The sequence below is a fragment of the Aspergillus thermomutatus genome, assembly GCF_002237265.1.
Source record: "Aspergillus thermomutatus strain HMR AF 39 chromosome Unknown NODE_290, whole genome shotgun sequence".
Taxonomy (NCBI): domain Eukaryota; kingdom Fungi; phylum Ascomycota; class Eurotiomycetes; order Eurotiales; family Aspergillaceae; genus Aspergillus; species Aspergillus thermomutatus.
The window spans coordinates 1-14,715 of NW_020798340.1; the positions used below are offsets into that span (position 1 = coordinate 1).

General features: G+C 51.3%; 3 protein-coding genes across 3 annotated transcripts; 2 read left to right on the top strand and 1 right to left on the bottom strand.

Moving 5' to 3' along the window:
- Positions 1-1,222: 1,222 nt before the first annotated feature.
- CDV56_100372 (class I SAM-dependent methyltransferase) lies at positions 1,223-2,086 on the top strand (the record flags this gene model as incomplete). Its single annotated transcript, XM_026753991.1, has 1 exon — positions 1,223-2,086. A coding segment is annotated over one exon (864 nt), but the record flags the coding sequence as incomplete, so codon positions are not given.
- Positions 2,087-3,163: 1,077 nt separating this feature from the next.
- Positions 3,164-4,843, bottom strand: CDV56_100669 (Set1-mediated histone H3-K4 methylation subunit Swd1; the record flags this gene model as incomplete). The annotated part of the gene is made up of 5 exons (XM_026754288.1): positions 3,164-4,241; positions 4,304-4,444; positions 4,505-4,593; positions 4,659-4,720; positions 4,774-4,843. 5 exons carry the CDS (start codon positions 4,841-4,843, stop codon positions 3,164-3,166), a joined length of 1,440 nt encoding a protein of 479 aa, XP_026610656.1.
- An 809-nt stretch (positions 4,844-5,652) lies between these two features.
- On the top strand, positions 5,653-14,679 carry CDV56_101063 (DNA-directed RNA polymerase II core subunit RPO21; the record flags this gene model as incomplete). Its single annotated transcript, XM_026754682.1, has 8 exons — positions 5,653-5,781; positions 5,854-6,010; positions 6,070-6,140; positions 6,203-11,073; positions 11,832-12,004; positions 12,076-12,216; positions 12,283-14,217; positions 14,279-14,679. The coding sequence occupies 8 exons, from the start codon at positions 5,653-5,655 to the stop codon at positions 14,677-14,679; spliced, it is 7,878 nt and encodes a 2,625-aa protein (XP_026610657.1).
- Between the last annotated feature and the right edge of the window lie 36 nt (positions 14,680-14,715).

Here is a 14,715-nt window from a genome sequence, read left to right on the forward strand (position 1 = left end):
TTCGCATTGGTCCTCTTTGATATATGGTTGGTTTTTTGTTGTTTTTTTTTTTTTCCCTTGTCTTTGATAATATTTCTTGCTTTTTTTTTTTTTTTTTTTTTTCCTTCTCTTTTCTAAATCTCCTTTCCGTCATTTACTCTTCTTGCATTAATTAACCGCCCCTCGCTCCGTCTCAATAGGTTCTTTCTTCCTCGTCCATCATCGATCCATGGTTGATCTTGATTCACTAATCCATTAGATACCTTGACTCTGTCTGCCTACATCCAGACGCTAGAGACCATCTGAGCCCAGAGTCCTGCATCGTTGCGTCGTGACTGCTCTTGTGTGGTTCCTCCAGAGGCTTGGGTCATCCGCGGGGAGGCAGCCGCAGCGCTTCAGGTCTGTTGTTACCTTTTGCCTCCCAAATGCTAAGCTGACCACCTTCTGATTCTGTCGTTGGGTGCTCAGCTGAGTTCGAAGTGCCGTGTATCACTCAATCTTACCTTTCCTTGCTGTGTGCCGTGTGTGTGTGTGACGATTCTATGTGTTTCTTCCTCGTCAAAAGACCTCTTGCGCCCTTCGATAACCTTGTCCCTTCATCTATGCAGTATTTTTGCAGCCGCTGCGCTCAGCCTTGTCCTCCTTCCTACATGTTGGCTTTGATCTGTGATATAGCCACCATATATTCTATCCACATACCTCACAACGACTGATTCCGGTTCTGTCAACATTGCGTTTTCCTTCTTTTCCCTCCTCGTCAACATCCTCCTTCTGTTTCTCCTTTTTCTTTTCTTTTCTTTTCTTTTTTTTTTTTTTTTCTCACAAACCCGATTGGACCTCCTCGACCTGATGTTTCTCAACGGGCAGGGTGGACAGCGACCTCCGATGGTGGCCTCCCCGCCACTTAACATTCGCGGATCTATTTCGACAGATTTCAGTGGCCTAAGCCGCTCAAGAAATAACTCTGATGCTATGGATATCTATACAATCACAGACCGAAGTCCGGCTGCAGAGAGAGACCCGGCCGCTGGTCGTTGGCACGCCAATGGATCCCCAAGCATTAACTCTACCAGTAGCAAGTATATCACTCTTTCCCTTGTCCTCTGATATTCTTGATTTTCCCTCCTTTGACTGCCGTCAAGCTGTTAATGTTGCAACTTTGTTACCATTGGGTGACTAATATACAACCTTGCTTTTCCTCTCTTCTCCCTTTAGGAATCCTGACAGATACCCTTGCTATCAGGAGAACGGACGAACGTATCATGGATACCGCAAAGGAATCTACATGTTGCCGTGTGACGAGCAGGAGCAGGATCGTCTCGACATCTTTCACAAGCTTTTCACCGTGGCTAGAGTCTCGGACGGACTGATCTATGCCCCGCATCCCACCAACGGCCGGTTTCTCGATTTGGGCTGTGGGACAGGGATTTGGGCGATCGATGTGGCCAACAAGTATCCGGACGCTTTCGTCGTTGGGGTAGATTTGGCCCCCATACAGCCTCCCAATCACCCGAAAAATTGCGACTTTTATGCACCATTCGACTTTGAAAGCCTTTGGGCTCTTGGGGAGGACTCGTGGGATTTGATTCACATGCAGATGGGCTCTGGCAGCGTCGCAAGCTGGCCCAATCTCTATCGGAGGATTTACTCCCATCTTCGTCCCGGTGCCTGGTTTGAGCAGGTGGAAATCGATTTCGAACCCCGTTGCGATGATCGCTCCTTGGAAGGCTTGGCGATTCGGCAATGGTACCAGTTATTGAAACAAGCCACGGAGGAAACCATGCGGCCGGTCGCCCACAGTTCGCGTGAAACGATCCGAAACCTGCAGGAGGCTGGATTTACTGAAATAGACCATCAAATGGTTGGACTCCCTCTCAACCCTTGGCATCAGGACGAGCATGAAAGAAGAGTGGCTCGTTGGTATAACCTAGCCATCTCCGAGAGTATTGAGACGATGAGCCTGGCCCCTTTCAGCCGGGTGTTCGGTTGGCCCATGGAACGAATCAAGCAAATATCAGCCGACGTCAAGTCGGAGGCTTTCAATAAAGAGATCCATACTTACAACATACTACATATATACCAGGCTCGAAAGCCCCTGGCCAATTGACCGAGATCAAGCTTTCGTCCTTTCATCCTCTCAGATCGTGGCGGCGAAACTGCACCATGAATGTGGTTCTTCGCGCTCGGATTGAACCACCCATCGTTTTAAAAAAAAAAACCGATACAAGCGATCTTCCTCCTTCTACTCGCTTTTTTCTTGTTGCAAAACTGTACCGAACGTCTCAGACACCCGTGCGATCCATGCGGCACACGCCCGGCGAACCCACAAGCGTTAGAATCTCGGTCACGAAATCCCACGATCGGCCATCCTTCCCCGCTCGATACCAGATTCATGCGCACGCGGAAACCCCTAGAAGCTCGCATGAAATTTCTGGAGCGAAGGTTTACCCCGTTTCCCGTCCGTGAGAAAGCCTGATTGTTGGCTTTCGAGGACTTTCTATACGGTCAAGAAATATATACATCGCAGTTCGTTGCCGCCACATTCACAACCCATGCCGCGGGAGTCATGATCGGAATTGGCTCGAGTATATCGTGACACCAGAGACATGGAATTTGTCTTACGAGGACTCTTGTGCTGGTTGGGCAGAAGAAGATAGGAGCGAATTGGATCTCGCGGGGAGGCATTGACAAAACCCTTCTCTTTTGGCTGGATGGGTCGCGATAGTTGCACTCCACTTCATAGCATGTCCCTGGCGTTCTGTAGGGAAGGACATTGCCGTTTATGGTGGCTTTATACCAGATCACCTTGCCTTATTGTCTGGACGGCATTACATCCCTCTTGCTATTGCTTTTCCCCGTCTTTGGTCTTTTTGAAGATAAAATTCTTGGAAGAAAATACTGACTATAATGATGTTGATGACACGGCACAGGCAACTGCCTTGATACCAAACAGGACACCCAGCCAATACATTGGATTTGATCTCAAATCATGCCCTAAACTTGTGGTCAGAACCCTTCGCAAATCCACCCTTTTGGAAGATCTGGGGAATACCCCAATTCTTTAGTTCCTGTCATAATATGTGGGCTATGAACCACCGTAAAATGCTTTCATCAAACTCTGCAGATCCCCCAAAAGTTGCTGCAAATGACCGTGAATGTTTATTATAATACAGAGGAGATCAGCTTATTTCCGTCGGCCCCTTTGACCTCGACCAGTACCGGGCTTGCTACTTTCTTTGTCTCCGTCTCCATTGGGATTCATCCACTCCCGACCTGCACCGGGACTCCGGCGACGCATCGTCCCCGGCCCCACGGCAACTATGTCCTCCTCACTTTCGCTGTCAGAGATGTCCAGGAGAACCGGCATGCGGAAAGCTTCCGCCTCACCGTCCGCGCCACTCTTTATCGGTTCGATAGTGAGGACATCGGGGACTTCGTCTTCCTGATCGAGACGCCGTTGGTGGATTTCCTCCGCCGGGTGGATGTCGAATTCATCCTCGCGTTCCATGTACTCGACGTTTTCTTCGACTTCGCCGAAATCGGGCGCCAGGGCGGACCACTTCTGTGGCGTGACGATGGACCACGTATATATGCAGCCGGATTCTAGGCCACAGGCGACTACCATGGGGCGCGACGGGTGCCATTCGACAACGCCGAGCTCTTCACGGGGACCCTCGAGGATCTTGACGAGGGAGCCGTGGCTTCGCTCCCAGACGTAGATGTCCGGATTCATAAAGGTGGAGGCGGTGACGAACTCGCCGGTAGAGGAGAAGGTGACGTGGTTCCAGCTTAGTCGGTTGACCACGTCCTGAAATTTATGTTCCACTTGTAGTTTGATGTTCGCGGGCTCGAGGTCGATCCCTAGTTGCGACAGGTCTGGCATGATGATGGTGCGGATTACGCGATCGGAACTGTTGATGAGCAAGTCCCGGCCGTTGCTTGCCAAACGGAGGAGAATGACCACACCGTTACAGAGCCGGGTCGAGTGGATGGTCGTGCATGTCTGCGTCTCGATGATGTTGATCCAGCCCTTGGATGTGCCTGCAATGATGTGATTTCCAAATGCCGAGAAGATTGTGACGCACGTCGAGTGCTTTGCATCTTGCGCGGCTTGTTTGGCGGCCACGGCTGGGTCGACTTCTTCCGAGGCGGATGGGGGAGGACGAAATGGAGCGGAGGGGAGTATTCGCTTGATTGGTTTGGGGGAGGAAATATCCACGAGGACTGGTTGGTCTTCGAAGAGCGAAGCGACGAATAGTAAACTGCGACCATCGGACTGGCTTTAGACAGGACTCTAACCCCTGCAGGAGCAAGGGACACTCACTGGTTAAAAGGATGTAATTCTGCAATGTACACAGGCGCCTCAAATCGGACAGTGCGAACGCGGGAACCATCTTTCATGTCCCATAAAATGCATTTCCAGTCCTGGGAGGAGCTGAGGAGGTATCGTCCATCTCTAGACCAGCTATTCCTTCTTATCAGCATGGCATTCTCTTAGTCGACTCCGCGGGGGACTAATTCCCACCTGAGAGATTGGATCTGTCTGGTATGACCCCGGAGTTTCCGCGCAACTCCATTTGTCTCTATATCAAAAATAACCACAGTACCGTCCACCTAGAACACAAGGTGTCAATGAGGATTCGAGGTCGAGGGGTCTAAAGGAAGAGGTATGTACGCACTCGTCCTGAAGCAAGGTAATCTCCTTTGCGGTTGAAGCGCAAACATGTCGCGTGCCCGCTTCCTGTCGCTCGTTAGCCAGGGCGCATTGAGAAAGTGAAATGAGCGCCAACGGACTCAGTTTTTCCGTCAAGGTGTCGGGATAGTCCTGGGCGAGGACAAAAGGATCAACAAGCGATAAATTCATTGTGTTTTACCAGCGGGGTTTCAGGTGAGAATAGAATGACTGCAGTGAAGGGGAGAAAATTTCCCAGCCTGAAGGGAGGCCAGGAGGGATGATTGTGAAGGATTCATCCAGCACCCTTGGTGGCTAGTAATCCGCGAGCACAGTCAGTAAGTAGCGATAAGAAGTGAATGAATCTTTTGGTTGGATGGTTATATGAGAGGGCCGTCGCTGGGCGGTCAGTTGCCAATTAAAAATAATCTTCAGAGACCCATAAGATCTATCCAGTGCATAACATTATTGGATGATATAATCGAACTCTTTGATTTTTCTGCTACCTGCCAAGTTTCTTTGATTTAGCGCTGCTGACTTTTAGCGGGCACCGCGCTAGTGGTCTGGCTGCGGCTCAAGAAAACTCGTGCCCCATCCGAACTGAAGTGACATCCAACCATCTCCCTTTCATCATCTCGACACGCTGCTTGCCCATCCCTCAACCCTCCAGATCATCGCGTTTCGCATCGCGACATCTACCTGTCTCTCATCGGGCTATTGGCCTCGCCGTACTCGATCGAGATATCCTTCTTCCCGCCCTTTTACCCCCGAGTTTCGCGGATTCGGGGACACCAGGTCGCAGGCGCCCTCGTGGCAAGGGCTGCCAAAGGCCTCAGCCGGCCAGCTGCTCGCAAACTTTTTCATCGTCGCTTGAGCACGCTTGATTATTAACGCTCTAGTATTGCTTGATTTTACTTTGTGCGACTAGGAACCTTCGTGTCGTTGATCGCTAAACCGCTTCGTTTCCTCGAGTATCACATCCTGAACCGACGACCGCCACCATGTCGAACGTTTACTTTCCCTACTCCAAGGCGCCTTTGCGCACTATCAAGGAGATCCAATTTGGACTCTTCTCTCCAGAGGAGATCAAAAGGATGAGCGTGGTGCATGTTGAGTATCCAGAGACGATGGTTCGTACAACTTGGCTTCTGTTGACTCGGGCTTGTGGTGTGGGATGGCTGACAAGGCGAAATGATAAACAGGACGAACAACGGATGCGGCCGCGGACAAAGGGTTTGAACGATCCTCGCTTGGGTACGATCGACCGGCAATGGAACTGTGAGACCTGCGAAGAAGGTCAAAAGGAGTGTCCTGGGCACTTCGGACACATCGAGCTGGCGACTCCAGTCTTTCACATCGGTACGTTGGCTGTCTTCGAATCTGTTGCACAGGCTGAGAAGCTAACGCTATACATCTAGGTTTCTTGACCAAAGTCAAGAAACTTCTTGAGACTGTCTGCCACAACTGTGGCAAGATCAAAGCCGATACGGTTAGTCATCCCTAATTGGGATGGCAAATCCTACATGGCATGATATGCTGACATAGAACCAGTCCGACAGCAAATTCTTAGAAGCCCTACGCATGAGAGATCCCAAGCGACGTTTCGACCATATCTGGAGACTCTCCAAGGATGTGTTCATCTGTGAAGCAGACCCCCCGCCAGACGAGGACGAGCCATTTTCGAAAGAGAGCTCCAAGCCTATCCGGAGGCATGGTGGTTGCGGTAACGCCCAGCCTACCATTCGTAAAGAGGGTATCACTTTGGTTGGAACATGGAAGCCCAACAAGAGCATGATGGATGAGGACGAAATGCAGCAGCCGGAAAAGAAGGTCATTACTCCTCAGATGGCCCTGAATGTCTTCCGCAACATTTCTCACGAAGATGTTCGCATCATGGGCTTGAGTAACGACTATGCTCGTCCTGAATGGATGATCATCACCGTTCTGCCTGTCCCTCCTCCTCCTGTCCGTCCCAGTGTTCTTGTCGGTGGCAGCACCAGCGGCCAGCGCGGTGAGGATGATCTGACTTACAAGTTGGCTGAGATTATCCGAGCGAATCAGAACGTCCAGCGATGCGAACAGGAAGGCGCTCCTGAGCACGTCGTACGCGAGTTCGAGTCGCTTTTGCAGTACCATGTCGCCACCTACATGGACAACGATATTGCCGGTCAGCCGAAGGCCATGCAAAAGTCGAACCGACCGGTCAAGGCCATCCGAAGCCGTCTGAAGGGTAAGGAGGGTCGTCTGAGACAGAATTTGATGGGCAAGCGTGTCGATTTCTCGGCTCGTACTGTCATTACTGGTGATCCGAACCTGTCACTTGACGAGGTCGGTGTACCAAGGAGTATTGCTCGAACTCTGACCTACCCCGAAGTCGTCACTCCGTACAACATCGAGAAGCTGCAGCAGCTTGTCGCCAACGGCCCCAACGAACACCCCGGAGCAAGGTATATCGTTCGAGACAATGGGGAGCGTATCGACTTGCGCCATGCCCGAAGAGCTGGAGGTCAACAACTGCTGTATGGCTGGAAAGTCGAGCGGCATCTTATGGATGGCGATGTCATTCTGTTCAATCGTCAACCCTCCCTTCACAAGGAGTCTATGATGGGTCACCGTGTCCGTGTGATGCCATACTCGACGTTCCGACTGAACCTGTCTGTCACCACTCCTTACAACGCCGATTTCGATGGCGACGAGATGAACTTGCACGTTCCTCAGAGTGAGGAGTCTCGCGCGGAGTTGAAGCAGCTCGCTTTGGTTCCTATGAATATTGTGTCTCCCCAGCGTAACGGTCCCCTTATGGGTATTGTGCAAGATACTCTCTGCGGTATTTACAAGATTTGCCGACGCGATGTCTTCCTGACCAAAGAACAGGTCATGAACATCATGTTGTGGGTTCCAGACTGGGATGGAGTTATCCCTCCACCAGCCATCCTGAAGCCTAGACCTAGATGGACTGGAAAGCAGATGATAAGCATGGCTCTCCCATCTGGTCTGAATCTGTTGCGCGTGGAGAAAGATAACTCTGCTCTGGCAGAGAAGTTCTCGCCTTTGACAGACGGTGGTTTGCTTATCCATGGCGGACAGTTGATGTATGGAATGTTCTCCAAGAAGACTGTTGGTGCTAGCGGTGGTGGTGTCATTCACACAATCTTCAATGAGTACGGACCGGATACTGCAGTGGCTTTCTTCAATGGTGCACAAACCATTGTCAACTACTGGCTGCTGCACAATGGTTTCAGTATAGGTATTGGTGACACCATTCCGGACGCTATCACTATTCAACGAATCGAGAATTGTGTGCGCGAGAGAAAGAAGGAAGTTGAGGCTATCACAGCAAGCGCCACCGAGAATACCTTGGAGCCCTTGCCTGGTATGAACGTTCGAGAGACCTTTGAGAGCAAGGTTTCGCGTGCGCTCAACAATGCCCGTGACGAAGCTGGTAGCGAGACTGAAAAGAGTTTGAAGGATCTCAACAACGCCATTCAGATGGCCCGGTCTGGATCTAAGGGTTCGACGATCAATATCTCTCAGATGACTGCTGTTGTGGGCCAGCAGTCCGTCGAAGGCAAGCGTATTCCATTTGGATTCAAATATCGTACTCTTCCCCATTTCACCAAGGATGACTACTCTCCGGAATCTCGCGGATTTGTGGAAAACTCTTATCTGCGTGGTCTAACCCCAACTGAATTCTTCTTCCATGCCATGGCTGGTCGAGAAGGTCTGATTGATACTGCTGTCAAGACTGCTGAGACTGGTTATATTCAGCGAAAGCTGGTCAAGGCTTTGGAAGAGGTCATGGTGAAGTATGATGGCACTGTCAGAAACTCTCTGGGTGATGTGATACAATTTATCTACGGAGAAGACGGTCTCGATGGTGCTCACATCGAAAACCAGCGGGTCGACATCATCAGATGCTCTGATGAGAAGTTCAGAGAACGATTCCGTGTCGATCTCATGGATCCTGAGAGGAGCCTGGGACCTGAAGTCTTGGAACAAGCCAATGAAATCGCCGGCGATGTCGAAGTCCAGAGATATCTAGACGAGGAATGGGAGCAATTGCTCAAAGACCGGGCATTCCTGCGCACTGTCGCAAAAGAAGATGATGAGATGATGCAGCTTCCTATCAACGTGCAGAGAATTCTTGAAACTGCCAGGAGCACATTCCGGATACGTGAAGGGGCCATCAGCGATTTGCATCCTGCTGAAGTCATCCCTCAAGTCCGCTCTCTGCTCGATCGTTTGTTAGTTGTGCGCGGCGACGATCCGATCTCGCGCGAGGCGCAGGAGAACGCTACACTGCTGTTCAAGGCACAGCTTCGCAGTCGCCTTGCATTCCGCAGGCTTGTCACTGAGTACTCGATGAACAAGCTCGCCTTCCAGCATGTCATTGGTGCTATCGAGAGCAGATTTGCTAAGGCTGGTGCTAACCCTGGTGAAATGGTTGGTGTGCTTGCCGCTCAGTCTATTGGTGAGCCCGCTACACAGATGACCTTGAACACTTTCCACTTTGCTGGTGTCTCGTCGAAAAACGTCACCCTTGGTGTTCCTCGTCTCAAGGAAATTCTCAACGTTGCTACCAACATCAAGACGCCATCTATGACCGTTTACCAGCTGCCCCACAAATGTCACGATAAGGAGTCTGCTAAACAGTTGCGAAGCGTTGTTGAGCATACCAGCCTGAGATCCGTTACAGAAGCCACTGAGATCTACTACGACCCGGACATCCAGACCACGGTCATTGAGAATGATAGGGATATGGTCGAGTCCTACTTCATCATTCCGGAGGATGTCACAGACGCCTCTTCTCGACAGTCCAAGTGGTTGCTTCGTATTATTCTCAGTCGGCCCAAGCTCCTTGATAAGGGTCTTACAGTGCAAGATGTTGCTGCCAGGATTAAGCAGGCTTACCCCAAGGATATCGCGGTTATTTTCAGTGATAACAACGCCGATGAGCAGGTTATCCGTATCCGTCAAATCCAGGATTACAAGGAAGACGAGGATGACGAAGACATTGAATACGATGTCACTCTCAAGAAATTGGAGCAGCATCTTCTGGATACTCTCACTCTCCGTGGTGTCCAAGGAGTCGAACGGGCTTTCATTAACGAGAAGAGCAAAGTTCGTGTTCTTGAGGATGGCAGCCTGTTTGCAAGCAAGACCGATCCGCTCTGCAAGGAATGGGTTCTTGAAACCAGTGGTTCTTCCCTTGGTGAGGTCCTGGCTGTTCCTGGAGTCGACGCTACTCGCACGTACTCGAACCAGTTTATTGAGGTCTTTGAGGTCTTTGGTATTGAAGCTGCCCGTACTGCTGTGCTTCGGGAATTGACGCAAGTGCTTGCCTTCGACGGTTCCTATGTCAACCACCGGCATCTGGCGCTCCTGGTCGACGTCATGACGGTGCGAGGCTATCTGACACCGGTCACTCGCCACGGTATCAATCGTGCTGACAACGGTGCCCTCATGCGGTGTTCGTTCGAAGAGACGGTGGAGATTCTGCTGGAAGCTGCAGCATTCGGAGAACTCGACGACTGCCGCGGTGTGTCAGAGAATCTGATCCTGGGACAGATGGCACCGGCCGGTACAGGAGAGTTTGACCTCTATCTTGACCAGAACCTCCTCAATACTGTTGTGTCGAACAATGCACGATTCGGTGTTATGGGAGCCATTGGGGCCAAGGATGCAATTATTTCCGATGGAGCTGCCACACAGTACGATACTGGTTCGCCCATGCAGGAGAGCGCGTACATCGGTACACCCGACCCAGAGTCTGCATTCTCGCCTATTCGCCAGGCGGGTGCCGAGTCTCCTGGCGGCTTCACAGAGTACCAACCTACGGGTGGCTTTGGAGGTGGTTTCAGCCCCGCTGCTACCAGCCCCGCGGGCTATTCACCCAGCAGCCCGTTCAGCGCCAATCCAACGTCTCCTGGGTACTCTCCAACGTCAAGCTATTCACCTACGTCTCCTGGCATGGGCATTACCAGCCCTCGTTTCATGACGTCCCCTGGCTTCTCTCCTGCCAGCCCATCGTTCGCTCCGACCTCGCCCGCCTATTCACCGACGTCGCCGGCATATGGACAGGCATCCCCGACGTCTCCGTCCTACTCTCCCACATCGCCAGGGTTCTCACCAACATCGCCCAACTACAGCCCTACGTCACCCAGCTTCAGCCCGGCTTCTCCTGCGTTCAGTCCCACGTCGCCTAGCTACAGCCCGACCAGTCCTGCTATTGGTGGCGCCGGTCGACACCTATCACCTACTTCACCTACGTCTCCTAAGTACACGCCTACTTCTCCTGGCTGGTCTCCTACGAGCCCGCAGACGTACTCACCTACGTCGCCTAACTTTGCTGGATCGCCGACGTCTCCGGGAGGCCCCACGTCCCCTGGGTACAGTCCTACGTCCCCGGCCTTCAGCCCTTCGTACGTATCCTCGTCCTTAACTTGATTCATACCTGTGCATCTGACTAACATTCTTCACAGGTCTCCACGCCAGTGAGATTAGCAAGTGCTTCAGGTACTTCTTTATGGCTTCCATTCTACTTCTGTACCATCATCCAATTCTATCGAACAATCCATAAAAAAGAACACATTTTGCATCTGATGTCGCGGACTTGGTTGGTTATTTCATCCTCAATATGGGCGCCAGCAGCCTCTCTCGAATGCATGCCTTTTTTTTTCTTCCTTACGTTTCAGCCTGAATGTTTTTCTTCCTCTTCAATAATTCGAGCCACCCTGCTGAAATTGTGATACATTCTTCTGGGCTGGCGATGCATGTTGTTCTCATTCTTTGCCCTTCCATTTCCCTTCGGAGCTTGAAATACCACGATGGCTTTAGAACTGAATGGTCTGTGGATCATCGCTTCGAGTTGGCGAATGCTTTGGTCCCCTCGAAGACGTCGTTAATGATTGTATTACTGCCGCTGCTTGTTCTTTTCATGTACACAGCCTAGCCTAAAACGGATTAAAGAAGGAATGGATAAATAAAGGATTTTTCATAAAGGAAGACGTTATTGAGCAATGTAGGAATTTCATCGCAGGGCATGATTATCTTGACAAGATGACATACGTATATTGCAGGCGTGACATATGTCATATGTGATGATATGTCCATCGGCAAAATGAAGCTCCGCAACGCCAGGTGGCCCGTTCCCGCGTGAGCTCATAATAAGACGGGCCAGCTTCCCCGGAGTCATCGAGACCACATTTCCTACTGTTGGCGAGGTGGATCGATTTCCAGTCAATTGTGAGAAGAGGAATCGCAATGTGCCTCTTATTGTTCCCAAATACTACCAAGTTTTGCCAGGCAACATGAAGAACTTATGGCTATGGCGTTTCCTGCCTCTGGCGCTCCGTAAGTATCCCACTCCATCAGCGGTGGTGGCACCGAGGTTCTTATACTGACGATCAGCGATTAATTTTCAGTGCTGCTGCAGGCGCTTGTGGTTGAATCGAAAGTTCAGTCAGAGAATAGTCATACATCAATAGATGTGATTTCCGAAGCATATCAGCATGGAAGCCAATTTGCGGGCGAGGCTGAGGAGTCTCACATGTGGCCCGGACATGGTAAGAAGCTATTGATGCCGATCTGTGGACATGATCGAAGGGCGACTGACATGATTTGCATCATAGAACGTGTCGAAAAAGCCCTCAGAATCCTCCATGGAATAAAGATTTCCGCCGTCCGATCTGAGAAGCCATCTGGCCTCGTCGGATACGCCCTGCACTACGCCCAACAGGTATTCCGCATCCTATTCATGAATGTACCTCAATCGGAGACAACTGAGAAGCGAAGAGTCGATCCGAATGTCGTCAGAGCCGTGAAAGAACTCAAGCTGGCTGCCGAGGAGGATGAGAATCCCGATGCGATGTTCCTCTTAGCGGAAATGAACTTCTATGGCAACTTTACACATCCGCGCGATTTCAAACGCGCTTTCCAGTGGTATCAGAGCCTTGCTTCCTTGACTGGAAACAGTACAGCGCAATATATGCTCGGTTTCATGTACGCCACCGGCATCGGGGACGGGGTGGAACGCGACCAGGCGAAGGCATTGTTGTATCATACGTTTGCTGCGGAAGGAGGGAACACGAGGTCGGAGATGACGCTGGCGTATCGCAACCATGCTGGTATCGGGACTCCCAGAGACTGTGATCAAGCGACGTATTACTACAAGAAAGTGGCGGACAAGGCGATCCAGTGGTTTCGATCTGGGCCGCCCGGTGGCCACAGCATGGCTCGTGAAGCATATCGGTGGGCGGACGAGGAGGGCGGTGTTTACGGCGAGGGTGCCAGTGTCTCAAGCTCAGGGCCTAACGCACAGCGTGATGGGGTCCAGTCTGGTACCGACGCTAGCTTGGAGGATGTTCTAGAGTACCTGGACCTGATGTCTCGTAAGGGGGAACTCAAGGCCACGTTTAGCTTGGGGAAGCTACACTACGACGGGGCACGAGGCTTGCCTCGGAATTTCCGAAAGGCAATGAAGTACTTCAAGCAGGTAACGAGACGTTACTGGAACAAGGACGGGTCAGTCAATCCCAATCATCCCATGGGGATTGATAAACTTGCTTCGAAAGCAGCCGGCCACGTTGGATTGATGTATCTTCGCGGCGAAGGCGTCGAGCAGAATTTCAACAACGCTCTTACCTGGTTTAAGCGGGGACTGGTCAACGGCGACTCGCTCTGTCAGCACGAGATCGGACTCATGTACCTTCACGGGTACGGCGTGCCCCAGGACGCCTTCAGGGCCGCATCGTATTTCAAATCAGCTGCCGATCAGGACTATCCAGCCTCGGAGACCAGACTTGGAGCTCTATTCCTGGATCAGGGAGATGTCGCCACGGCGACACGGTATTTCGAGCTGGCTGCTCGTTGGGGATCCATGGAAGCCTTCTATTACCTGGCGGAATTGTCGAACAATGGCATCGGCCGGCAACGGCACTGTGGCATGGCCGCATCGTATTATAAGATGGTCGCAGAGCGTGCCGAAGCGATCCACTCGTCGTTTGCCGAATCAAACACCGCGTATGAGAATGGCGATAAAGAAGCAGCTTTGATCCCAGCCATGATGGCTGCAGAGCAGGGCTACGAAAGTGCTCAGTCAAATGTAGCATTCCTGCTCGATGAGCAGCGCTCATTGTTGCCGCTCGACTCTATTCTACCTGGGGCTAAGAAGACTCGTCCTTCTCTGCTTCGAAATGCTGCTCTAGCGCTGATCTACTGGACACGTTCGGCCAAACAGGCCAATATCGACTCGCTCATCAAGATGGGTGACTATTATCTCAGCGGAAGGGGCATCGGAGCAGATCCTGAAAAAGCTTCTACCTGCTATCATACCGCCGCTGAAGCCCATTATAGTGCGCAGGCCTACTGGAACCTCGGCTGGATGCACGAGAATGGAGTTGCCGTGGAGCAAGACTTCCACATGGCCAAAAGATACTACGACTTGGCGCTCGAAGCAAATGCAGAAGCTTATCTGCCTGTGAAATTAAGTCTGATAAAGCTGCGGATACGCAGTTATTGGAACAAGATCACGAATGGAAAGGTCAACTCCATTCGAGAGGAAGAAGGTAAGGATATCTAAGATGATTTAACAGTTTATACCCGTTTACATGCTGATCGACATCGCAGAACAAAAGCCTCGCCGAACATTCAAAGAGTGGATTGCAGCATTTATTGAGAACGACGAAGAGGAGGAGGCCAGTTATCTCTCACAGTTGAAAGATGAAGATGAAATGCTTTCTTCGAATGCAGACCCACGTCGTCTTGATGAACACCGCCACGACGATGGTTACTATGATGACCTCGAACTCGACATTGATGAGGGCGTTCTGGAAGGCCTCATTATTGTCACGTTGGCGGCCACGTTGCTTGTACTTGTATACTTGAGGCAGCAGCGAAACAGGCAGAGGCCGAACGAGGATCCAGGTGCCAACCCAGCGGCACTGAACAATCAAAATGACCGGGGGCTTTTTCCCCAGCCTGGAGATCCGGAGTTTGCTCAGTGGGTTGCCGGTGGTGTTGGACATTAATAAAGGGAAGCATATGCATGAGTTCATCCAATTGTA